Raw genomic sequence first — 27367 nt, forward strand, 5'->3', positions numbered from 1 at the left:
GGGAGTGACGACCAGAGCCTACGAGTCGACACCTGTCACAATCACAAATGGGTGAGTACATAAAATCTTATTTTGTAACGCCATTCAGTACCGTGAAAGTGTGAGATTTAAGCCGACCCAGCGATGGAAAAGCAATCTGACATTTTAAACAAGTGGTTTTATGATTTAAAAAAGAAAATTGGTTTACAACTTAACCGCAGTTAAGGTCTCCATTTTTGCCAGTGGTTTTTTTATCAGCCTGTCGGTTTAATAGCTTCTCCTAGTGGTGTTTACGAGAGAGAGAGAGAGAGAGAGGCGCGTGAGTTTCCCTGTCTTCTAATATCATGTTTATCTTCCCTCTATAATCTACCTTGTTCATAATTACTATCGCATTTGTTTTGTCTGTTTTCGTAAAGTGAAGTCCAGAATCTTTACTTAATTCATGGTATAACTTAACAAATCTTTGAGGACAACTGTGCTGCTCACACCTCTACAACAACAATTGTGATCTAAGATTTGTTAAGTTATACCATGAATTAAGTAAAGATCCTGGACTTCACCTTACGAAACAGACAAAGCAAATGTGATAATAATTATGGACAATTAGATTATAGTAGGAAAATGAACATGTTATTTGAAGAAAGGGGAACAACGTAGCCCTTAAATCTTGGTACCTCCGAGCTACTGTGTAGAAGCACTCAACTTAAATCTTGGTACCTCCGAGCTACTGTGTAGAACCACTCAACTTAAATCTTGGTACCTCCGAGCTACTGTGTAGAACCACTCAACTTAAATCTTGGTACCTCCGAGCTACTGTGTAGAACCACTCAACTTAAATCTTGGTACCTCCGAGCTACTGTGTAGAACCACTCAACTTAAATCTCGGTACCTCCGAGCTACTGTGTAGAACCACTCAACTTAAATCTTGGTACCTCCGAGCTACTGTGTAGAACCACTCAACTTAAATCTTGGTACCTCCGAGCTACTGTGTAGAACCACTCAACTTAAATCTTGGTACCTCCGAGCTACTGTGTAGAACCACTCAACTTAAATCTTGGTACCTCCGAGCTACTGTGTAGAACCACTCAACTTAAATCTCGGTACCTCCGAGCTACTGTGTAGAACCACTCAACTTAAATCTTGGTACCTCCGAGCTACTGTGTAGAACCACTCAACTTAAATCTTGGTACCTCCGAGCTACTGTGTAGAACCACTCAACTTAAATCTTGGTACCTCCGAGCTACTGTGTAGAACCACTCAACTTAAATCTTGGTACCTCCGAACTACTGTGGACCTCACTGTAGGGGAGAGGACTGACTGGTCCTGTACTGCCAACTTGAGATAATCTTCCTCACATTCACTCACTCTCATTCTCACACTTCCTTACACTTACACTTTCTAACACTCATACTCTCACACTCTCCTTCACACTCTTTTACACTCCCTCTTTCACACATCCTCACTCAATACAGGCACAGGTATGTGAGGGTGACGAGATATAATTTGTTATTTAACCAGGGAATAAAAAAAGACCTATTTGAACGAGCATTATTAAAACTAATCCGAGATTAAAGAAATCCCACTTGGTCATATTTAGAAAGGCAGATGCTGCCACGATTAATATAACCACTCTGACCATAGCTTAAAAGAGGACTACTTTCTATAACTGCAAACCTCAGACAATTTAAACTATCCACAATATATAAACATCACTGCAAACATTACGGCGTAAGCTTTAGTGGCCCTTAACAACCTTAACACCAAAACGGCAAACAGTCTGATGAAATATTCCACCCCTTTCTTTTTCCTTTAAAAGATAAGGTTACCTGCTGCCAGCCCAGCCTCCAAATGGTGCCTTGTGTGGCGCACGACTGTAAATGAGTGACCTTACTGGCCTCTGAATGACCTAAGGTGACCCGCCACTTGACACTTGTAACGAGAACCTGACAGTAACCACACCCAAGCTTTCCATAACAAGGCTGCAGAAGAGGTCAGAGGTACGTGCATGATCCGTGAGAGAAATGATAGGAGTTTGACGGAGAGTAAAGAGCCACGTTAGTTCCCCTGTCTTCTAATATCATGTTTATCTTCCCTCTATAATCTACCTTGCCCATAATTACTATCGCATTTGCTTTGTTTGTTACGTAAAGTGAAGTCCAGGATCTTTACTTAATTCATGGTATAACTTAACAAATCTTTGAGGACAACTGTGCTGCTCACACCTCTACAACAACAATTGTGATCTAAGATTTGTTAAGTTATACCATGAATTAAGTAAAGATTCTGGACTTCACCTTACGAAACAGACAAAGCAAATGTGATAATAATTATGGACAAGGTAGATTATAGTGGAAAATGAACATGTTATTTGAAGACGGAGGTACTGACGTGCCTCTTAAAATTCACAACATCGTGACTGCAAGAGTGCGCAGCTCTTGCCCAGTTTGGTGAAGAACCCGGTATTACTGCTGTGTACACAGTGCTGGCCTCACACACCCAGTATCACTGCTGTGTACACAGTGCTGGCCTCACACACCCAGTATTACTGCTGTGTACACAGTGCTGGCCTCACACACCCAGTATCACTGCTGTGTACACAGTGCTGGCCTCACACACCCAGTATCACTGCTGTGTACACAGTGCTGGCCTCGCACACCCAGTATCACTGCTGTGTACACAGTGCTGGCCTCACACACCCAGTATCACTGCTGTGTACACAGTGCTGGCCTCACACACCCAGTATCACTGCTGTGTACACAGTGCTGGCCTCGCACACCCAGTATCACTGCTGTGTACACAGTGCTGGCCTCACACACCCAGTATCACTGCTGTGTACACAGTGCTGGCCTCGCACACCCAGTATCACTGCTGTGTACACAGTGCTGGCCTCACACACCCAGTATCACTGCTGTGTACACAGTGCTGGCCTCGCACACCCAGTATCACTGCTGTGTACACAGTGCTGGCCTCGCACACGCAGTATCACTGCTGTGTACACAGTGCTGACCTCACACACCCAGTATCACTGCTGTGTACACAGTGCTGACCTCACACACCCAGTATCACTGCTGTGTACACAGTGCTGGCCTCACACACCCAGTATCACTGCTGTGTACACAGTGCTAGCCTCACACACCCAGTATTACTGCTGTTTACCTGGAGTTTACCTGGAGAGAGTTTCGGGGGTCAACGCCCCCGCGGCCCGGTCTGTGACCAGGCCTCCTGGTGGATCAGCGCCTGATCAACCAGGCTGTTGCTGCTGGCTGCACGCAAACCAACGTACGAGCCACAGCCCGGCTGATCAGGAACTGACTTTAGGTGCTTGTCCAGTGCCTGCTTGAAGACTGCCAGGGGTCTGTTGGTAATCCCCCTTATGTGTGCTGGGAGGCAGTTGAACAGTCTCGGGCCCCTGACACTTATTGTATGGTCTCTTAACGTGCTAGTGACACCCCTGCTTTTCATTGGGGGGATGGTGCATCGTCTGCCAAGTCTTTTGCTTTCGTAGTGAGTGATTTTCGTGTGCAAGTTCGGTACTAGTCCCTCTAGGATTTTCCAGGTGTATATAATCATGTATCTCTCCCTCCTGCGTTCCAGGGAATACAGGTTTAGAAACCTCAAGCGCTCCCAGTAATTGAGGTGTTTTATCTCCGTTATGCGCGCCGTGAAAGTTCTCTGTACATTTTCTAGGTCGGCAATTTCACCTGCCTTGAAAGGTGCTGTTAGAGTGCAGCAATATTCCAGCCTAGATAGAACAAGTGACCTGAAGAGTGTCATCATGGGCTTGGCCTCCCTAGTTTTGAAGGTTCTCATTATCCATCCTGTCATTTTTCTAGCAGATGCGATTGATACAATGTTATGGTCCTTGAAGGTGAGATCCTCCGACATAATCACTCCCAGGTCTTTGACGTTGGTGTTTCGCTCTATTTCGTGGCCAGAATTTGTTTTGTACTCTGATGAAGATTTAATTTCCTCATGTTTACCATATCTGAGTAATTGAAATTTCTCATCGTTGAACTTCATATTGTTTTCTGCAGCCCACTGAAAGATTTGGTTGATGTCCGCCTGGAGCCTTGCAGTGTCTGCAATGGAAGACACTGTCATGCAGATTCGGGTGTCATCTGCAAAGGAAGACACGGTGCTGTGGCTGACATCCTTGTCTATGTCGGATATGAGGATGAGAAACAAGATGGGAGCTAGTACTGTGCCTTGTGGAACAGAGCTTTTCACCGTAGCTGCCTCGGACTTTACTCTGTTGACGACTACTCTCTGTGTTCTGTTAGTGAGGAAATTATAGATCCATCGACCGACTTTTCCTGTTATTCCTTTAGCGCGCATTTTGTGCGCTATTACGCCATGGTCACACTTGTCGAAGGCTTTTGCAAAGTCTGTATATATTACATCTGCATTCTTTTTGTCTTCTAGTGCATTTAGGACCTTGTCGTAGTGATCCAGTAGCTGAGACAGACAGGAGCGACCTGTTCTAAACCCATGTTGCCCTGGGTTGTGTAACTGATGGGTTTCTAGATGGGTGGTGATCTTGCTTCTTAGGACCCTTTCAAAGATTTTTATGATATGGGATGTTAGTGCTATTGGTCTGTAGTTCTTTGCTGTTGCTTTACTGCCCCCTTTGTGGAGTGGGGCTATGTCTGTTGTTTTTAGTAACTGAGGGACGACCCCCGTGTCCATGCTCCCTCTCCATAGGATGGAAAAGGCTCGTGATAGGGGCTTCTTGCAGTTCTTGATGAACACAGAGTTCCATGAGTCTGGCCCTGGGGCAGAGTGCATGGGCATGTCATTTATCGCCTGTTCGAAGTCATTTGGCGTCAGGATAACATCGGATAGGCTTGTGTTAATCAAATTTTGTGGCTCTCTCATAAAAAATTCATTTTGATCTTCGACTCTCAGTCTGGTTAGCGGCTTGCTAAAAACTGAGTCATATTGGGACTTGAGTAGCTCACTCATTTCCTTGCTGTCATCTGTGTAGGACCCATCTTGTTTAAGTAGGGGCCCAATACTGGGCGTTGTTCTCGATTTTGATTTGGCATAGGAGAAGAAATACTTTGGGTTTCTTTCGATTTCATTTATAGCTTTTAGTTCTTCCCGCGATTCCTGACTCCTAAAGGATTCTTTTAGCTTAAGTTCGATGCTTGCTATTTCTCTGACCAGTGTCTCCCTGCGCATTTCAGATATATTGACCTCTTTTAGCCGCTCTGTTATTCTTTTCCGTCGCCTGTAAAGGGAGCGCCTGTCTCTTTCTATTTTACATCTACTCCTCCTTTTTCTTAGAGGAATAAGCCTTGTGCATACATCGAGTGCCACCGAGTTAATCTGTTCTAGGCATAAGTTTGGGTCTGTGTTGCTTAGTATATCTTCCCAGCTTATATCGGTTAGGACTTGGTTTACTTGGTCCCACTTTATGTTTTTGTTATTGAAGTTGAATTTGGTGAATGCTCCCTCGTGACTAGTCTCATTTTGTCGGTCTGGGGCTCCTCGCATACATGTCTGAACCTCAATTATGTTGTGATCTGAGTATATTGTTTTTGATATGGTGACATTTCTTATCAGATCATCATTGTTAGTGAATATGAGGTCTAGTGTATTCTCCAGTCTAGTAGGCTCTATTATTTGCTGGTTTAAATTGAATTTTGTGCAGAGATTTAAAAGCTCGTGTGAGTGTGAGTTTTCATCAGAGCTGCCTCCTGGTGTTATTACTGCAACAATATTATTTGCTATATTCCTCCATTTTAGGTGCCTTAAGTTGAAATCCCCCAGGAGCAAGATGTTGGGTGCAGGAGCTGGAAGATTTTCCAGACAGTGGTCAATTTTTAACAGCTGTTCCTGGAATTGCTGGGATGTTGCATCCGGAGGCTTGTAGACTACCACAATGACTAGGTTTTGGTTCTCGACCTTTACTGCTAAAACTTCCACTACGTCATTTGAGGCATTAAGCAGTTCTGTGCAAACAAGTGACTCTGCAATGTACAGGCCAACCCCCCCCTTTTGCCTGTTCACTCTGTCACATCTGTATAGGTTGTAACCTGGGATCCATATTTCATTGTCCAAGTGATCCTTTATGTGGGTCTCAGTGAAAGCCGCGAACATTGCCTTTGCCTCTGCAAGCAGTCCACGGATGAAAGGTATTTTGTTGTTTGTTGCTGGCTTTAGACCCTGTATATTTGCAAAGAAGAATGTTATCGGACTGGTGGTATTGTTGGTACTGGGGGGGGGGATTTTTTTTCCGGCATTAGTATCTGTATCTGTTGGTTTGGAGTGGAGGCCATCGACTGTGGTTCCACTCCAGGAATGACTGGATTTGGTGTACGATTTCTGCCATTTCCTGCCAGTTTTTTTTTTCCTTCCTGGCACTAAAAAACCTCTCCCTCTTGAGTGGCTGTGGCTACCCAGGTTTTCCCATGGCCTGGATGTTTTGTATCTTTTTGTCCCCTTTAGATGGTATGCCTGGCAATTTAAGTTATAGCACAGTCTTTCCTGTACTGAAGAGGTACACATTTCAGGGTGAAAAAGCTTACAGGAAGGGAGTTTGCATTTTCCTGTTGTCATATGGGCATGGCATTTTCTAGGGTGGTCATAGTTGCACGTCCCATCTGTTTTTCCAGATTTCCCATGCCAGCAGATACCAAGTGCATAGTATGTGCACAGGCTTGGTTTCCGCTTGCCTTGGGTTTCTGTGACTGTATTCCCTGTTGGTGCATGTTTCCCTGTCTTACTTCTATCCTCCCTAGCACCAACAATGGAGCTCCCACCAGTTGTTTTTGGTAATTTATCCTCACTATTGCTATTGGAGTCCTCTTGTTTGCTATTTCCTGCGGTATTTCTAGTTTGCAATATTGGTTTTATCTTATCTTTGACTACACTTGTTTCCCTACTATGGCTCCTGTCCCCTATGAGGTCATTCATATGTATTCCTTCCTGCGTATAATTCCCGACTACCTGGACAAAATCTCCAGCTTCATCATTACTGTCTCCCAGGACAGTATCTCCAGCTTCACCATTTCTGTCTCCCAGGACAGCACCTCCAGCTTCACCATTACTGTCTCCCAGGACAGCACCTCCAGCTTCACCATTACTGTCTCCCAGGACAGCACCTCCAGCTTCACCATTACTGTCTCCCAGGACAGCACCTCCAGCTTCACCATTACTGTCTCCCAGGACAGCACCTCCAGCTTCACCATTACTGTCTCCCAGGACAGCACCTCCAGCTTCACCATTACTGTCTCCCAGGACAGCACCTCCAGCTTTACTATTACTGTCTCCCAGGACATCACCTCCAGCCTTACAGTTTGTGACTACATGGCCAGTATCAAGGGCAGTACCATTCAGCCCGGACTTTTTATGTTCCCATCTGTTGTAGAAAGCTTCCAGGTTTTCTATGAAAGCAGCTTTGATGTTGTCCTCTTTTAATACCCTTGTGCTTTTAGTCCACAGATTTTCCTCATTTGGGCATACCCAGAAACACTTCTCTGTTTTAATACTGCTTGTAGCTAGTTCTGGGATATCTGCACAAGGAGCGTGACACCAATTTCCACAAAAATGACAATTTATCCATGTGGTAGCCCGTTTGTTTGACTGACCACAGACTACACACAGCTTCATAATGATTTGAATGGTTGATTTACTGCAATTCTACTAGCAACCTCTTGAATATTATATTAATAACCTTAAATGAAGCTCTAGCTATTTGTATTTCTGTTTCTAACTCTTTTTGTATATTGGACAGCTTATCGTCACGTTCCTGATTTTTAATGTTTGTGTTTATAAGGGCGCCTACAACCCCATCTGTGTACACAGTGCTGGCCTCACAGGACCAGTATCACTGCTGTGTACACAGTGCTGACCTCACACACCCAGTATCACTGCTGTGTACACAGTGCTGGCCTCACACACCCAGTATCACTGCTGTGTACACAGTGCTGGCCTCACAGGACCAGTATCACTGCTGTGTACACAGTGCTGGCCTGGCACACCCAGTATCACTGCTGTGTACACAGTGCTGGCCTCACACACCCAGTATCACTGCTGTGTACACAGTGCTGGCCTCACACACCCAGTATTACTGCTGTGTACACAGTGCTGGCCTCACACACCCAGTATCACTGCTGTGTACACAGTGCTGGCCTCACACATCCAGTATTACTGTTGTGTACACAGTGCTGGCCTCACAGGACCAGTATCACTGCTGTGTACACAGTGCTGGCCTCACACACCCAGTATCACTGCTGTGTACACAGTGCTGGCCTCACACACCCAGTATCACTGCTGTGTACACAGTACTGGCCTCACAGGACCAGTATCACTGCTGTGTACACAGTGCTGGCCTCACACACCCAGTATCACTGCTGTATACACAGTGCTGACCTCACACACCCAGTTTCACTGCTGTGTACACAGTGCTGGCCTCACACACCCAGTATCACTACTGTGTACACAGTGCTGGCCTCACACACCCAGTGTCACTGCTGTGTACACAGTGCTGCCCTCACAGGACCAGTATCACTGCTGTGTACACAGTGCTGGCCTCACACACCCAGTATCACTGTTGTGTACACAGTGCTGGCCTCACACACCCAGTATCACTGCTGTGTACACAGTGCTGGCCTCACACACCCAGTATCACTACTGTGTACACAGTGCTGGCCTCACACACCCAGTATCACTGCTGTGTACACAGTGCTGGCCTCACAGGACCAGTATCACTGCTGTGTACACAGTGCTGGCCTCACACACCCAGTATCACTGCTGTGTACACAATGCTGACCTCACACACCCAGTTTCACTGCTGTGTACACAGTGTTGGCATCACAGAACCAGTATCACTGCTGTGTACACAGTGCTGGCATCACAGAACCAGTATCACTGCTGTGTACACAGTGCTGGCCTCACACACTCAGTATCACTGCTGTGTACACAGTGCTGGCATCACAGAACCAGTTTCACTGCTGTGTACACAGTGCTGACCTCACACACCCAGTTTCACTGTTGTGTACACAGTGCTGGCATCACAGAACCAGTATCACTGCTGTGTACACAGTGCTGGCCTCACACACCCAGTATCACTGCGGTGTACACAGTGCTAGCCTCACACACCCAGTATCACTGCTGTGTACACAGTGCTGGCCTCACACACCCAGTATCACTGCTGTGTACACAGTGCTGGCCTCGCACACGCAGTATTACTGCTGTGTACACAGTGCTGGCCTCACACACCCAGTATCACTGCTGTGTACACAGTGCTGGCCTCACACACCCAGTATCACTGCTGTGTACACAGTGCTAGCCTCACACACCCAGTATCACTGCTGTGTACACAGTGCTAGCCTCACACACCCAGTATCACTGCTGTGTACACAGTGCTGGCCTCACACACCCAGTATTACTGCTGTGTACACAGTGCTGGCATCACACACCCAGTATTACTGCTGTGTACACAGTGCTGGCCTCACACACCCTGTATTACTGCTGTGTACACAGTGCTGGCCTCACACACCCAGTATCACTGCTGTGTACACAGTGCTGGCCTCACACACCCAGTATCACTGCTGTGTACACAGTGCTGGCCTCACACACCCAGTATCACTGCTGTGTACACAGTGCTGGCCTCACACACCCAGTATCACTGCTGTGTACACAGTTTTAGCCTCACACACCCAGTATCACTGCTGTGTACACAGTGCTGGCCTCACACACCCAGTATCACTGCTGTGTACACAGTGTTGGCCTCCCACACCCAGTATCACTGCTGTGTACACAGTGCTGGCCTCACACACCCAGTATCACTGCTGTGTACACAGTGCTGGCCTCACACACCCAGTATCACTGCTGTGTACACAGTGCTGGCCTCACACACCCAGTATTAATGCTGTGTACACAGTGCTGGCATCACACACCCAGTATTACTGCTGTGTACACAGTGCTGGTCTCACACACCCTGTATTACTGCTGTGTACACAGTGCTGGCCTCACACACCCTGTATTACTGCTGTGTACACAGTGCTGGCCTCACACACCCAGTATCACTGCTGTGTACACAGTGCTGGCCTCACACACCCAGTATCACTGCTGTGTACACAGTGCTGGCCTCACACACCCAGTATCACTGCTGTGTACACAGTGCTGGCCTCACACACCCAGTATCACTGCTGTGTACACAGTTTTGGCCTCACACACCCAGTATCACTGCTGTGTACACAGTGCTGGCCTCACACACCCAGTATCACTGCTGTGTACACAGTGTTGGCCTCCCACACCCAGTATCACTGCTGTGTACACAGTGCTGGCCTCACACACCCAGTATCACTGCTGTGTACACAGTGCTGGCCTCACACACCCAGTATCACTGCTGTGTACACAGTGCTGGCCTCACACACCCAGTATTACTGCTGTGTACACAGTGCTGGCATCACACACCCAGTATTACTTCTGTGTACACAGTGTTGGCATCACACACCCAGTATTACTGCTGTGTACACAGTGTTGGCATCACACACCCAGTATTACTGCTGTGTACACAGTCCTGGCCTCCCACACCCAGTATCACTGCTGTGTACACAGTGCTGGCATCACACACCCAGTATTACTGCTGTGTACACAGTGTTGGCATCACACACCCAGTATTACTGCTGTGTACACAGTCCTGGCCTCCCACACCCAGTATCACTGCTGTGTACACAGTGTTGGCATCACACACCCAGTATTACTGCTGTGTACACAGTGTTGGCATCACACACCCAGTATTACTGCTGTGTACACAGTCCTGGCCTCCCACACCCAGTATCACTGCTGTGTACACAGTGTTGGCATCACACACCCAGTATTACTGCTGTGTACACAGTGTTGGCATCACACACCCAGTATTACTGCTGTGTACACAGTCCTGGCCTCCCACACCCAGTATCACTGCTGTGTACACAGTGCTGGCATCACACACCCAGTATTACTGCTGTGTACACAGTGCTGGCATCACACACCCAGTATCACTGCTGTGTACACAGTGCTGGCCTCCCACACCCAGTATCACTGCTGTGTACACAGTGCTGGCCTCACAGGACCAGTATCACTGCTGTGTACACAGTGCTGGCCTCACACACCCAGTATCACTGCTGTGTACACAGTGCTGGCCTCACAGGACCAGTATCACTGCTGTGTACACAGTGCTGGCATCACACACCCAGTATCACTGCTGTGTACACAGTGCTGGCCTCACACACCCAGTATCACTGCTGTGTACACAGTGCTGGCCTCACACACCCAGTATCACTGCTGTGTACACAGTGCTGGCCTCACAGGACCAGTATCACTGCTGTGTACACAGTGCTGGCCCCACACACCCAGTATCACTGCTGTGTACACAGTGCTGGCCTCACACACCCAGTATCACTGCTGTGTACACAGTGCTGGCCTCACACACCCAGTATCACTGCTGTGTACACAGTGCTGGCCTCACAGGACCAGTATCACTGCTGTGTACACAGTGCTGGCCTCACAGGACCAGTATCACTGCTGTGTACACAGTGCTGGCCTCACACACCCAGTATCACTGCTGTGTACACAGTGCTGGCCTCACACACCCAGTATCACTGCTGTGTACACAGTGCTGGCCTCACAGGACCAGTATCACTGCTGTGTACACAGTGCTGGCCTCACAGGACCAGTATCACTGCTGTGTACACAGTGCTGGCCTCACAGGACCAGTATCACTGCTGTGTACACAGTGCTGGCCTCACAGGACCAGTATCACTGCTGTGTACACAGTGCTGGCCTCACAGGACCAGTATCACTGCTGTGTACACAGTGCTGGCCTCACAGGACCAGTATCACTGCTGTGTACACAGTGCTGGCCTCACAGGACCAGTATCACTGCTGTGTACACAGTGCTGGCCTCACAGGACCAGTATCACTGCTGTGTACACAGTGCTGGCCTCACACGCTGCAAGATACATATGCACCAACTATATACCTTTAGCCCCCTATACGTATTAATATTAAAATCACTATCGTAGTCAACAGAAGCAGCTTGTTACTTAAGCGATACCTCTCCACAAGAAAGATATCCAGGTATCGTAGATCTTACTCGTCCACTTGTCGATACTCTATACCATTAATTACATCAAGGTTTTTGATTTATACATTTCTGTTACTAGTTTTTTCTGATCATCAGTCGGTGATATTCAAAAACGGCGAGTTTAATATAGTACTTAGTGGTGTGTGTTTACTGGAGCAGGAGTGTTACCTGTCTTCTGTTATACTAGTGAGAGAATACTGGTGTGCAGTAATTAGGTGTTCATCGTGGTGTACTTGTAGTGAGTGTACATATATTCCTGCTGGTCACATGTGTATATACTGCTCTAGGGAATTTTCTCGTAGTGTGACTCACTCATCAGTAACATCCACACTCAAGGGCGTAGATACAGTGTTTACCGAAATCAAAAAGCAAAATCAGTTTTTCTCAAGTATATAAACTGTAATTAACATGTAATATAATGTTGTTAGACACATAGAAAGCCACTAACATGCCTCAGCATTTCCGCCAGATGGTCTATCAGCATTATCTTCTTTTCCTCCTCTTCCTTCTGCTGTTTCTTCTTCTCCTTCTCTTCTTTACATCGGGTAGATGCCGTCTGTTAACTCGGGAATGCCTCTCTCACTCGTCTTCAAACCTTCACCGTCTCACTACCAGCAACTTTCCTGCTGTCACCAGTCACTCTGACTCTCCACTCCTTAATTTAACTACTATTTTCTGGGGTATCTGCTGTGCAGTGTCAATGTTTGTGGGGCATCAGCTAGATAGGGCAGGAACACGGGGCACTAGATACCCATCCTCGCGATATTTGCAAACATTAATACACACACACACACACACACACACACACACACACACACACACACACACACACACACACACACACACACACACACGGGATGTTCCAGAGATGGGACACAGACACAAGAGGTCACAATTGGAAGTTGAAGACTCAGATGAATCAAAGGAATGTTAGGAAGTATTTCTTCAGTCATAGAGTAGTCAGGCCGTGGAATAGCCTAGAAAGTGACGTAGTGGAGGCGGGAACCATACATAGTTTTAAGGCGAGGTATGATAAAGCTCATGGGGCAGGGAGAGAGAGGACCCAGTAGCAACCAGTGAAGAGGCGGGGCCAGGAGCTATGACTCGACCCCTGCAACCACAAATAGGTGAGTACAAATAGGTGAGTACACACACACACACACACACACACATATATATATATATATATATATATATATATATATATATATATATATATATATATATATATATGCAACTTTGCATATTCAGTGTATAAAAACGAGAAAGAGGACACAAGAATGGAGAAGAAAGAAATAAGAAAGTAAAATAAAGGAAGCATACGAAAGAGATATCTCATAGGAAGACAGCAAGATAACAGGAGTAAGACAGGCGGGTTATCATAAAGAATTACCTCAGTTGACGCTATTAGAGAGAGACGTGAGCGTGGCTGCTGTGAGCATCACTCTGGTTATGTTACAACACAACACTCACCATAAAATTATATAAATATATATGCTTATACTTGGTAAAGCAAGCCAGATATTTACAAACATCCCTCTCAGAGTACAGGAGAATCGAACCTATGACCCTGGGGGACAAAGTACGCAGTACTAGACACACCTAGATATGCCACACGTAACTGTGGTGACTAGTGAACCAGGCGTCTGCTCCTGAGCTCCCTACTGTAATTATCTGTATTTCTACCAGTACATGTACAAGGTATACAGACCATAGCTGACATCAGTGACATACTACTGTATACAAAACTGCTTGTTATGTAGAGCATATCAGGTAAATAAGATCAATTTTGTCCCCAGGATGCAACCCACACCAGTTCACTAACACCCAGGCACCTATTTTGCTGCTAGGTGAATGTGGACAGCAGGTGTCTTAAGGAAACACACCCGAATGTTTCCACCCATACCGGGGATCGAACCACAGACCACAACGTGTGAGCTGGGTGCGCTACCAACGCAGTTATGGGACACCATCCTGAGGATAAAGTACGTAGTACTAAACATACCAAGCCAGGCCACACGTAACTGTGGCGGCTAGTAAACTAGGTGTTTGCTCCAGAGCTGCGTACTACGTCTCCAAGGTCGTAGGTTCGAGCCTCCTCTGTTCCGAGATAAATGTGAACATAAATATACATAAATATATGCACTTGTTCACATGTGTAGGGATGCACTAACCTTGTGGGATGGTGTTATCCAAGAGGATAGGGTTGCCTTTCCATGCACTGACATCGCCTCTCTCGTTGAAGGTCAGCACCAGCCTGCCCAGGTACTTTCCGAAGGCGTAGGCTTGTACCACGGGAACCTGCTTGCCCGAGCTCTGTCTCACTATCGTCGGGTACGCTCCTACTTTGGGCTCCGTAGAGGGGGTCGTACCTGAGGGCAGTACACAAACAAGGCAGTAGTGGCAATATTTGGGTGTCCCTCAAACATGTTATTGGGAAAGTGTCTTTTTCACGATTCCTTTACAGGCTAAGAGTTGGTGTCCTACCTCAACTTATTTACAGGTGTTATAATGCCTCCCTTTCATGTGTAACATCACACAGCATTGGTTTCATGTCAAACACCATCACACAGGAAGAATTTCGTGCACGAAGCAGTGAAATGTGTCAGCCTGAGCCATGAGACTCCGGTAATGTGATGAAGATCTTGAACATTAAAATGGTATAAAATACCGACAGGTTGTTAGGTAAGACACATATGCAACAGTTAGGTATCTTTATTTCGAGATAAAGATACCTAACTGTTGCATATGTGTCTTACCTAACAACGATGTAGATCTTGTAAATATTCCATCGTGACTTCAGTATCTGCGACGGTTATAAGGGTTTTCTTCCAGCAGAGCTGGAGATGATGTAATCAAGTGTTCCACTAGACGATGTAATCAAGTGTTCCACTAGACGATGTAATCAAGTGTTCCACTAGACGATGTAATCAAGTGTTCCACTAGATGATGTAATCAAGTGTTCCACTAGATGATGTAATCAAGTGTTCCACTAGATGATGTAATCAAGTGTTCCACTAGACGATGTAATCAAGTGTTCCACTAGACGATGTAATCAAGTGTTCCACTAGATGATGTAATCAAGTGTTCCACTAGATGATGTAATCAAGTGTTCCACTAGACGATGTAATCAAGTGATACAGTAAAACATACACCTCAGACTAGTCTCTCTCCAGCGGACTATCTCGAGAGATTAGAACAGTTTGGGTACGTTGTCCGGCGTAATTCCCATTTCCAACCCTGATTCAGGGATGACCATAACGGTGCAACTCTGAGATAACCTGCGGTATTGAGTGGAAGCTTTCACTAAGGTGTTCAAGAGAGGGTTATCAAGAGGAACTGGAGACTTATCATATTCTGAATGTGATAAGTCGGGCTGTGTGTGGAAGACCCATCCTGTGTGATGGAGTATGACAGGTGGAACCATCCTGTGTAATGGAGTATGACAGGTGGAACCATCCTGTGTAATGGAGTATGACAGGTGGAACCATCCTGTGTAATGGAGTATGACAGGTGGAACCATCCTGTGTGATGGAGTATGACAGGTGGAACCATCCTGTGTGATGGAGTATGACAGGTGGAACCATCCTGTGTGATGGAGTATGACAGGTGGAACCATCCTGTGTGATGGAGTATGACGGGTAAAGAAAGTTAGATTTTTCCGAGATATTAATCGTAGTATAATACATTGCAGGTTAGAGTGAGGAGTTACGTACAAGAGGATCCAGCAAGACTCACCGGTATACAGGAATGTGTTGGTGTGTCCGCCCACCACTGCATCCACCTCCTCCACTTCCTTAGCGATCTCCATGTCCTTCCTGTAGCCAGAGTGACCCAAGGCAATGATAATATCCACTCCTTGTTCCTTCAACTTCCTGGCCTCTGCTCGCACTGCTGCTGCCTCGTCGGTGATGATCAGTCTGCCAGGGGTGGCGATAACCTGCCAGGGTGGCAGAAGGACACAATATGACTGGAGAAGTGGAAGATATGATTATGTTTAAATAACAGTTTGTAGAAAATGTTGGAAGGGAACCAGGAGGTGACAAGAGAGTTGCATGTCATAGTGACTCGTAGAGATATTACACTCTCGGAATACTTTTATTGGTTATGTCAGGTGCTGGAGGCCCGAGCCTCCGTCCACGAATAAAAAGACGGAAACGCTACTCTGGCAGGTAGTGTCAGAGCAGCAGAGTTGCGTCAGACGAGACACTGACGTAGTGGAAGCTGCGACAAGTCGCAACTTGTGAGTGAGATGTGACAGATCAAGGTCATGTAACTTTTGTTAAGATGAACCGACACGTTCAACACACACACACACACACACACACACACACACACACACACACACACACACACACACACATACACACACACACACACACACACACACACACACACACACACACACACACATACACACACACACACACACACACACATATACACACACACACACACACACACACACACACACACACACACACACACATACACACACACACACACACACACACACACACACATACACACACACACACATACATACACACACACACACATACATACACACACACACACACACACACACACACATACACATACACACACACACATACACATACACACACACACACACACACACACACACACACACACACACACACACACACACACATACACATACACACACACACACACACACACACACACACACATACACACACACACACACACACACACACACACACACACACACACACACATACACACACACACACACACACACACACACACACACACACACATGATATCTCATCTGTGTGTGTAATTACCTGAATGATTAAGCCTGAGCTCAGGAGACGTGATATATCTCGCGTTTCTGTTTTGTCAAGTTGCGAGAAGTGTAAGTTGTAGCGTGTTGTGCCCTAGCTCCTGTCCCTCCCTGCAGTGTAGGCGCATTTCCTGACGTCTGTGACGCATCTGAGGTGCTGGACTCCATCTATGTTCCCTCGTTCCTGGTCCCTTTCATCTTTGTTCCCTAGTTCCTGGTCCCCTCCATCTATGTTCCCTTGTTCCTGGTCCCTTCCATCTATGTTCCCTTGTTCCTGATCCCTTCCATCTTCGTTCCCTAGTTCCTGGTCCCTTCCATCTATGTTCCCTCGTTCCTGGTCCCTTCCATATTTGTTCCCTCATTCCTGGTCCCTTCCATCTTTGTTCCCTAGTTCCTGGTCCCTTCCATCTATGTTCCCTCGTTCCTGGTCCCTTCCATATTTGTTCCCTCGTTCCTGGTCCCTTCCATCTTTGTTCCCTAGTTCCTGGTCCCTTCCATCTATGTTCCCTCGTTCCTGGTCCCTTCCATATTTGTTCCCTCCTTCCTGGTCCCTTCCATCTATGTTCCCTCCTTCCTGGTCCCTTCCATCTATGTTCCCTCCTTCCTGGTCCCTTCCATCTATGTTCCCTCCTTCCTGGTCCCTTCCATCTATATTCCCTTGTTCCTGGTCCCTTCCATCTATATTCCCTCGTTCCTGGTCCCTTCCATCTATGTTCCCTCGTTCCTGGTTCCTTCCATCTATGTTCCCTCGTTCCTGGTCCCCTCCATCTATGTTCCCTAGTTCCTGGTCCCTTCCATCTATGTTCCCTCGTTCCTGGTCCCCTCCATCTATGTTCCCTCCTTCCTGGTCCCTTCCATCTATGTTCCCTCCTTCCTGGTCCCTTCCATCTATGTTCCCTCCTTCCTGGTCCCTTCCATGTATGTTCCCTCCTTCCTGGTCCCTTCCATCTATATTCCCTTGTTCCTGGTCCCTTCCATCTATATTCCCTCGTTCCTGGTCCCTTCCATCTATGTTCCCTCGTTCCTGGTTCCTTCCATCTATGTTCCCTCGTTCCTGGTCCCTGCCATCTGTGTTCCCTCGTTCCTGGTCCCTGCCATCTATATTCCCTCGTTCCTGGTCCCTTCCATCTATGTTCCCTCGTTCCTGGTCCCTTCCATCTATGTTCCATCGTTCCTGGTTCCTTCCATCTATGTTCCCTCGTTCCTGGTTCTTTCCATCTATGTTCCCTCGTTCCTGGTTCTTTCCATCTATGTTCCCTCGTTCCTTCCATCTATGTTCTCTCGTTCCTGGTTCCTTCCGTCTATGTTCCTTCGTTCCTGGTCCCTTCTATCTATGTTCCTTCGTAGTAATGTAGCCTACAACACCCACACTGCTGGTGTTGACTTACCATGGTCTCTGTAGTAATGTAGCCTACAACACCAACACTGCTGGTGTTGACTTACCATGGTCTCTGTAGTAATGTAGCCTACAACACCCACACTGCTGGTGTTGACTTACCATGGTCTCTGTAGTAATATAGCCTACAACACCCACACTGCTGGTGTTGACTTACCATGGTCTCTGTAGTAATGTAGCCTACAACACCCACACTGCTGGTGTTGACTTACCATGGTCTCTGTAGTAATGTAGCCTACAACACCAACACTGCTGGTGTTGACTTACCATGGTCTCTGTAGTAATGTAGCCTACAACACCCACACTGCTGGTGTTGACTTACCATGGTCTCTGTAGTAATGTAGCCTACAACACCCACACTGCTGGTGTTGACTTACCATGATCTCTGTAGTAATGTAGCCTACAACACCAACACTGCTGGTGTTGACTTACCATGGTCTCTGTAGTAATGTAGCCTACAACACCCACACTGCTGGTGTTGACTTACCATGGTCTCTGTAGTAATATAGCCTACAACACCCACACTGCTGGTGTTGACTTACCATGGTCTCTGTAGTAATGTAGCCTACAACACCCACACTGCTGGTGTTGACTTACCATGGTCTCTGTAGTAATGTAGCCTACAACACCCACACTGCGGCCAGACAAGGTGAAGACCGCGGACTTGTGGTACTTGCCCTGGATGGAAGGTTCCAGAGAGTCGTCAATGTTGGCAGCCAAAACCGGAAAAGTAATGTTCTCAAGGAAGGGCACGATGCCCCCCACACCGTCGTCAAACTCGTGGTTCCCCAGCGACTGTTGAAATAGGGACATCTCAGTAAAGAGGCCTTGACCATTGTAGGGCCAGTAGGCCTACTCAGTGCTTCTCATTCATTAATACATACATCACTTCAACATTATCAGGTGTAATAAGAACATAAGAACGTAAGAACGAAGGAACACTGCAGCAGGCCTACTGGCCCATGCGAGGCAGGTCCAAGTCTGAAGATTGAGACACTTATGCAGCATATGGGAATCTTTATTCAGGAAACGTTTCGCCACACAGTGGCTTCATCAGTCCAATACAAAGAGGAAGGCGTAAGGAGAGGAGGAGAATGAGGTAATCAGTCCCTCAACCTGGAGTCGATGTGTTCAGTCCATCAATCTTGTAGAATGTACAGCATAGAGCCGTAGACGTGGCTTATATACTGTAGTGAGGTGAGGTGAAGCAGGAGGAGGCTGCTTCTATCAACTTTCCTGTACTCGACTGAAGAAGCCTACTGTGTAGGCGAAACGTTTCGAAATAAAGATACCTAACTGTTGCATTGAACATTAAAATGGTATAAAATACCGACAGGTTGTTAGGTAAGACACATATGCAACGTTTAGGTATCTTTATTTTGAAACGTTTCGCCTACACAATAGGCTTCTTCAGTCGAGTACAGAAAAGTTGATAGAAGCAGAAGAGACTTGAAGACGATGTAATCAGTCCATCACCCTTAAAGTTTTGAGGTGGTCAGTCCCTCAGTCTGGAGAAGAGCATTGTTCCATAGTATGAAACAATATGAAGTTGAATGGACAGAATGGAGCTTTATATAGCGCCAGGAGGTGAGACGTAGGTCACTTTGGGAGGTCAGGTCCCTCTCAAATCCAGCCATTCTCACTAGTAGAAGTTGTCGAAGTAGATTTCAGGTCTGTACCAAGATACCCTTGTGTTGCAGTGTCTGACAGATTGAACATTAATGTTCAATCTGTCAGACACTGCAACACAAGGGTATCTTGGTACAGACATGCATTCAACTTCGACAACCTCTACTAGTGAGAACGGCTGGATTTGAGAGGGACCTGACCTCCCAACATCTGCGTTCTACTAGTGACCTACGTCTCACCTCCTGGCGCTATATAAGGCTCCATCCTGTCACTTCAGCTCCATATTGTTTCAGACTATGAAACAATGCTCTTTTCTAGACTGAGGGACTGACAACCTCAAAACTTTAAGGGTGATGGACTGATTACATCGTCTTCAAGTCTCTTCTGCTTCTATCAACTTTTCTGTACTCGACTGAAGAAGCCTACTGTGTAGGCGAAACGTTTCGAAATAAAGATACCTAACTGTTGCATATGTGTCTTACCTAACAAGGTTAACCTCTCCTCTTCTGATGCGCCTATAAATTCCCCTTTTCTCCCCTAATAGATGCTTTAGCCTCCTGTTAACCCATTTGGGATCGTTATTATTAGACCTAATATCTCTCTGGGGAATGTATATACTCTGGGCACGGTGTACATTATTAAGAAAACAATCACAAAAGCAGATCCCTTCATAATCATAAGTATGATCATCGCCAATAAAATCATTAGCTAGATAACCCCAATCAAGATTAGACAGGTGTTCCCTAAGTCCATTATATTCGGCAGAACGAAAATCAGGGATTTTTACTGTATTATCATTATTCTTGCATTCCCAGTTGATGCTAAAAGTGATGGATTTGTGATCACTTGCGCCAAGCTCTTCAGTGATCTCCAGATTATTCACGAGTGTTTCCTTATTTGAAAAGCATAAATTAATCAACGAATCTCAGCATGGTTTTACAAAAGGGCGTTCCTGCCTTACGAATTTATTAACTTTTTTCACTAAGGTATTTGAGGAGGTAGATCATGGTAATGAATATGATATTGTGTATATGGACTTCAGTAAGGCTTTTGACAGGGTCCCACATCAGAGACTATTGAGGAAAATTAAGGCACATGGAATAGGAGGAGAAATTTTTTCCTGGATAGAGGCATAGTTGACAAATAGGCAGTAGAGAGTTTGCATAAATGGGGAGAAATCAGAGTGGGGAAGCGTCACGAGCGATGTTCCTCAGGGGTCAGTGTTGGGCCCCCTGCTGTTCACAATCTACATAAACGACATAGATGAGGGCATAAAGAGTGACATCAGCAAGTTTGCCGATGACACCAAAATAGGCCGTCGAATTCATTCTGACGAGGACATTAGAGCACTCCAGGAAGATTTGAATAGACTGATGCAGTGGTCGGAGAAGTGGCAGATGCAGTTTAATATAGACAAATGCAAAGTTCTAAATGTTGGACAGGACAATAACCATGCCACATATAAACTAAATAATGTAGATCTTAATATTACGGATTGCAAAAAAGATTTAGGAGTTCTGGTTAGCAGTAATCTGAAACCAAGACAACAGTGCATAAGTGTTCGCAATAAAGCTAATAGAATCCTTGGCTTCATATCAAGAAGCATAAATAATAGGAGTCCTCAGGTTGTTCTTCAACTCTATACATCCTTGGTTAGGCCTCATTTAGATTATGCTGCACAGTTTTGGTCACCGTATTACAGAATGGATATAAATGCTCTGGAAAATGTACAAAGGAGGATGACAAAGTTGATCCCATGTATCAGAAACCTTCCCTATGAGGATAGACTAAGGGCCCTGATTCTGCACTCTCTATAAAGACGTAGAATTAGGGGGGATATAATTGAGGTGTATAAATGGAAGACAGGAATAAATAAAGGGGATGTAAATAGTGTGCTGAAAATATCTAGCCTAGACAGGACTCGCAGCAATGGTTTTAAGTTGGAAAAATTCAGATTCAGGAAGGATATAGGAAAGTACTGGTTTGGTAATAGAGTTGTGGATGATTGGAACAAACTCCCAAGTACAGTTATAGAGGCCAGAACGTTGTGTAGCTTTAAAAATAGGTTGGATAAATACATGAGTGGATGTGGGTGGGTGTGACTTGGACCTGATTAGCTTGTGCTACCAGGACGGTTGCCGTGTTCCTCCCTTAAGTCAAGGTGACCTGACCTGACTAGGTTGGGTGCATTGGCTTAAGCCGGTAGGAGACTTGGACCTGCCTCGCATAGGCCAGTAGGCCTGCTGCAGTGTTCCTTCGTTCTTATGTTCTTATGTTCTTATTTGACAAGACTAGGTCTAGCAAATTATTACCCCTGGTAGGCTCTGTTACGCTCTGCTTCATAAAACAGTCCTGAACTGTTTCCATGAAGTCACTGGACTCTAGATTACCTGTCAAAGAATTCCAGTCAATTTGGCTAAAGTTAAAGTCCCCTACTATGACTATGTTACTGTGTCCAGAAGCCCTAACAATTTCGTCCCAAAGAAGTCTCCCTCTATCGTGATCCAAGCCTGGAGGTCGGTATATTACACCTAGAATTAGTTTTTCTTGACCCTCTACAAACTCTACCCAAACAGATTCTGTTACTGCTCCATCTATTTTTATACCTGTTTTTATGCAACAATTAATATTTTCTCGAACATATAATGCAACTCCTCCCCCCTTCCCATTACATCTATCCACATTGAACAACTTAAATCCCTGAATATTACACTTAGCAGTCATATCCCGACTCTTTAAATCATACCACGTTTCAGTTAATGCAATGATATCAAAGTTCCCAGCACATGCTACCAAACATAGTTCATTAATTTTATTTCTTGCACTTCGACTGTTAGCATAAAATACCATCATATGTTTTTTCTTCTGCACATTATTCTTATTCATCTTTGTTTTTACACAATTTCTGAAATTATCATTACTCAGAGTTACTCCATGACAGTTACTATTAAGATTCTTAATATCAGAGCATAAGTCAATATATCCATACTCATTATTTATCATTTCTAAACCCATACCTCTAACTAATCCTAATTTAAAGTCCTAACAACCCCTTCAACTGAGTTAGCAAGAAAACCCACACCTGCCCTGGATAAGTGAACCCCATCCCTGGCATACATGTCATTTCGGCCATAGAAGTTGTCCCAGTTGTCAATGAATGGTACTGCATTATCCTTACAGTGTTTATTCAGCCAACAATTAATACCAATTGCTCTGGACAACCATTCATTACCAACACCTCTTCTTGGCAAAATGCCACATATAACAGGGCGCCCCCCCTTCTTCCTAATTATGTCTATAGCTGTCCTGAACTTTCTAACTAAATCCTCACTTCTACACTTGCCTACATCATTGCCTCCAGCACTGAGGCAAATAATAGGATTGATCCCATTACCGTTCATGATGTTGTCAAGCCGGCTAACAATGTCCTCCATCCCAGCCCCAGGAAAGCAAACCCTCTGTCTCCTACTCCTGTCCTTCAAGCAGAATGCCCTATCCATGTATCTAACCTGGCTATCCCCAACAACAACAATATTCTTACCTTCCTTGTTGTCGTTCGTCGTGACGATCCCAGTAGTCGACTCATATTCGTCGGGTAGCACCGAGAATGCGTTGGAGGTTTCCACAAGAGTTTCCACAGCAGTCTCTTTCTTCTTCATCATTTCTGGCTTTCCATTCGTCTTCTTGATCGTCAACTTCGTCCCCTGCTGTCCAGCCACTGACCAGGATCCCTTCTAGACCTGAGGGCTCGAAACAGGAGGACTACTACGAATCCTCTTGTTCTCCTCGGTCAATCGCCGTATCTCCATCTTCGCTACCCTCAGTTCTTCCTTAAGCTGCTGGTAAAGTTGCTCGATGGAGGGCATCTTGGTTCAGTCCACGGGAGCACACAAGACACTTCTTCACAGAGTTAAGTACAGGTCACCACTGAGTTAAGTACAGGTCACCACTGAGTTAAGTACAGGTCACCACTGAGTTCATCAGGGCCTGGGGATTTGTTAGGTTTTAATTTATCTATTTGCCTAAGGACCATGTCACTTGTGAGCCTAATCGTGCAGTTTATTATCGTCCTGTTCTACATAATTTGTCATTTCTGGAATATCGCTGGTATCCTCCTGTGTAAAATCTGAGAGGAAGTATGTGTTAAAAATTCTACACATTTCCTTATCACTGTTAGTGAGCTGACCTGAGGAACTTTTGAGTGGGCCTATCTTGTCCCTGATCTTACTTCTGTATACCTGAAAGAATCCTTTTGGATTAGTCTTCGATTCTCTTGCAACTTTAACCTCATAATCTCTTTTTGCTTTTCTAATTCCCTTTTTTATTTCTCTCTTTAACTGAATATATCGGTTTCTTAATTGCCCCTCTCCTCTTTTGATTTGCCTACATATGCCTCTCTTTTGACCACTCAGATATTTTAATCTATTGTTCATCCATTTAGGATCATTTTTGTTTGATCTGATTCCCTATTTGGAACATAATTTGACTGAGCAGCTAGAACTATGCCCTGGAAAGCGTCATATCGGCAATCATCACCACCTACCTGACCCTTAGTCAGGTCATTCCAGTTCAGCCCACCTAAGTAATTTTTCAGTCCTATGAAATCAGCCAAGCGAAAGTCAGGGACGGAGACTTGATTGCCATTATTAGGGGAATTCCATGATATATTAAAACTGAGTGATTTGTGATCACTTTCCCCAAGCTCATCATTAACCTCAAGATTATTAATTAGTGTTTCCCTGCTGGCAAGAACCAAGTCAAGGAGGTTATTTCCCCTAGTTGGCTCTGTCACAAACTGTTTTAAAAAACAATCCTGGATCGTATCAAGAAAGTCACCTGACTCTAGATTTCCTGTCAAATTGCTCCAGTCAATCTGTCTATAGTTGAAATCTCCCATTAGCACAACATTTTCGTATGTAGATGCCTTACGAATTTCGTCCCATAGAAGTTTACTGCACTCCCTATCAAGATTTGGGGCCCTGTAAATCACACCCAAAATTAGTTTTTCTCGGCCCTCGAGAAGCTGTAACCAAACAGATTCAGTGGCTGACGCTTCTAATTTTATATCTTGTCTAACACAACAATTTAAATTGTAATTTTATATCTTGTCTAACACAACAATTTAAATTGTAATTTTATATCTTGTCTAACACAACAATTTAAATTGTCTCTGGCATACATCGCTACTCCACCACCCTTCCTGTTGACCCTGTCAGTGTGGAATAATTTATAGCCTTGTATGTGACATTCAGAGGGCATCTCTCTATCTTTCAGATTGAGCCAGGTCTCTGTTATAGCAATAATATCTATGTTTCCTGCGCTTGCAATTAATCTTAGCTCATCTATCTTATTTCTTACACTCCTGCTATTAGTATAGTAAACCTTAAGGGAGCTAGTCCCTTGCTGCCCTCTGCTGTCCCCCTTTGTTTGCTGACCTGATCTATTGTCTTTATTTATAACTTCATGCTGTATGCCTTTTATACATTTACTGTTTCCAACCCTAGTGTTGCAACCTGCTTGTTTCCCACACACACCCATACCTTTATCTTCTATCAGTTTAAAATCATAGGCATTTCACCAATGGCCTTCTCAATTGAGTTTGCAAGTGCTACCACCCCAGCCCCAGAGAGATGTACCCCATCCCTTGCATACATATCATGTTTGCCATAAAAGTTGTTCCAGTTGTCAATGAATGGGATTGCAAGTTCCTTGCAGTATCTGTCTAGCCAGCAATTTACACCAATTGCCCTAGACAACCATTCATTTCCTACTCCCCTTCTAGGCAAGATGCTACATATGATTGGGACCCCTCCCTTAGACTTAATGAAATCTATAGCTGACCTGTACTTATCTAGCAGCTCTTCTCTCCTACCCTTCCCAATATCATTTCCACCAGCACTGAGACAGATAATGGGCTTGTTCCCATTACCTGACATGATATTATCCAGCCTGTTAACTATGTCCCCAACACCAGCTCCAGGGAAGCACACTCTATCTCTCATCTTCTTATTCCTATTACAAAAAGCACGGTCAATATATCTTACCTGAGAGTCACCAACCACAAGAATGCGCTTACCTCTGTTAGCAGGGGCAGTAGTACCCTTACCTTCACTGGCCACTGAAGTACATTCATCCTGAAGAACAGAGAAGCGATTTCCTACCTTCAGATCTTCACTCTTAACTTTCCTTATTCTGATTCTCCTCCCATTACTGGTTACCACTCGCCACTTGTAGCAGGTGCTGGGTTGCACCTCACTGCTGGTAGCCATTGCTACCTCCCCACCTACAGCCTCCTCACAGCGAGAGACAGACTGCACCTCACTGCTAGAAGCCTCATTCCCCACAACTCCAGCCACCTCACAATCTCTCCCAGACCCATTGAGGTGGACCTTCAGCCTCTTAATCTCCTCCTGGAGAAGCAAGACCTCCTCCTTCAACTCTCCAACCTCAATTTTTAAAACACTGCAGAAGCAAGCCATGCTTTGTAACCGTCCACGCTAATCCCCAAAGCAGCTCAGGGTCTGTGACCTCACGTGACGACTGACCACTGACCACCCACTGTGTAACATCAGTGGTGTTGTCTATGACGTCTGCACCTGCATCATACACCTAGGACGAGTGTAACAAGCTCAACACACAAGGAAACATGATAATATACACCCAAGGCGAGAATAAGATAAGATAAATCTTAATCAGTAAGTCTATAATTGATTTAGCGATGAGTACCTACCTACCTGGAGTCTACCTGGAGGGCATTCCAGAGATCAACATCCCCGCGGCCCAGTCCATGACCAGGACTCCCGGTAGATCAGGGCCTGATCAGCCAGGCTGGTACTGCTGGACGCACGTAGTCCAACGTAGGAACCATAGCCTGGCTGATCCGGCACTGACTTTAGGTATCTGTCCAGCTCCCTCTTGAAGACAACCAGGGGGTCTATTGGTAATTCCCCTTATGCATGGTGGAAGGCTGTTGAACAGTCTTGGGCCCCGGACACTTAATGTGTGAATCTGAACAATGATTTTGACTGTACAAGAGCTGTGGACAGGAACGGATCTACTATGACACTAATGAAGCTTAAGCTTGAGGGGCCCCTAATCCAGGAGGGGCCCCAGGAGCCACTTTCGTCTACATTGCTTCAAATTTTGGGTCTACTGTATGAGGACGGGGTTGCAAGGGGCCCCCATAACAGTTTAAGCTTCAGGGCCCCAAAGTGTGTGTACTCACCTAAGTGTCCTCCAGTGTCGTCAGGTTAATTTCTCTTAACCTCTCCTCGTAGGACATGTACTCGCCTAATTGTGGTTGAAGGGGTCGATTCATAGCTCTTGTCCCCGCCTTTCACTGGTAGCTACTAGGTCCACTCTCCCTGTTCCATGAGCATATGTGTGTGTGTGTGTGTGTGTGTGTGTGTGTGTGTGTGTGTGTGTGTGTGTGTGTGTGTGTGTGTGTGTGTGT

The 27367-nt window shown here is 45.6% G+C and overlaps 1 protein-coding gene across 2 annotated transcripts in view; it reads right to left on the reverse strand.

Moving 5' to 3' along the window:
- Nucleotides 1-27367, reverse strand: part of LOC128697476 (snake venom 5'-nucleotidase-like) — a 108680-nt gene that overhangs the window by 14243 nt on the left and 67070 nt on the right. For both annotated transcript variants that reach the window (XM_070094052.1, XM_070094053.1), the window contains 3 exons: nucleotides 18883-19080; nucleotides 15797-15998; nucleotides 14233-14430 (listed from right to left, as the gene is read on the reverse strand). In XM_070094052.1, coding sequence (XP_069950153.1) covers nucleotides 14233-14430; nucleotides 15797-15998; nucleotides 18883-19080 — 598 coding nt within the window. The remainder of the gene's footprint in view (nucleotides 1-14232; nucleotides 14431-15796; nucleotides 15999-18882; nucleotides 19081-27367) is intronic.

The sequence above is a fragment of the Cherax quadricarinatus genome, chromosome 44 (genome assembly GCF_038502225.1).
Source record: "Cherax quadricarinatus isolate ZL_2023a chromosome 44, ASM3850222v1, whole genome shotgun sequence".
In the NCBI taxonomy this organism is placed as follows: Eukaryota; Metazoa; Arthropoda; class Malacostraca; order Decapoda; family Parastacidae; genus Cherax; species Cherax quadricarinatus.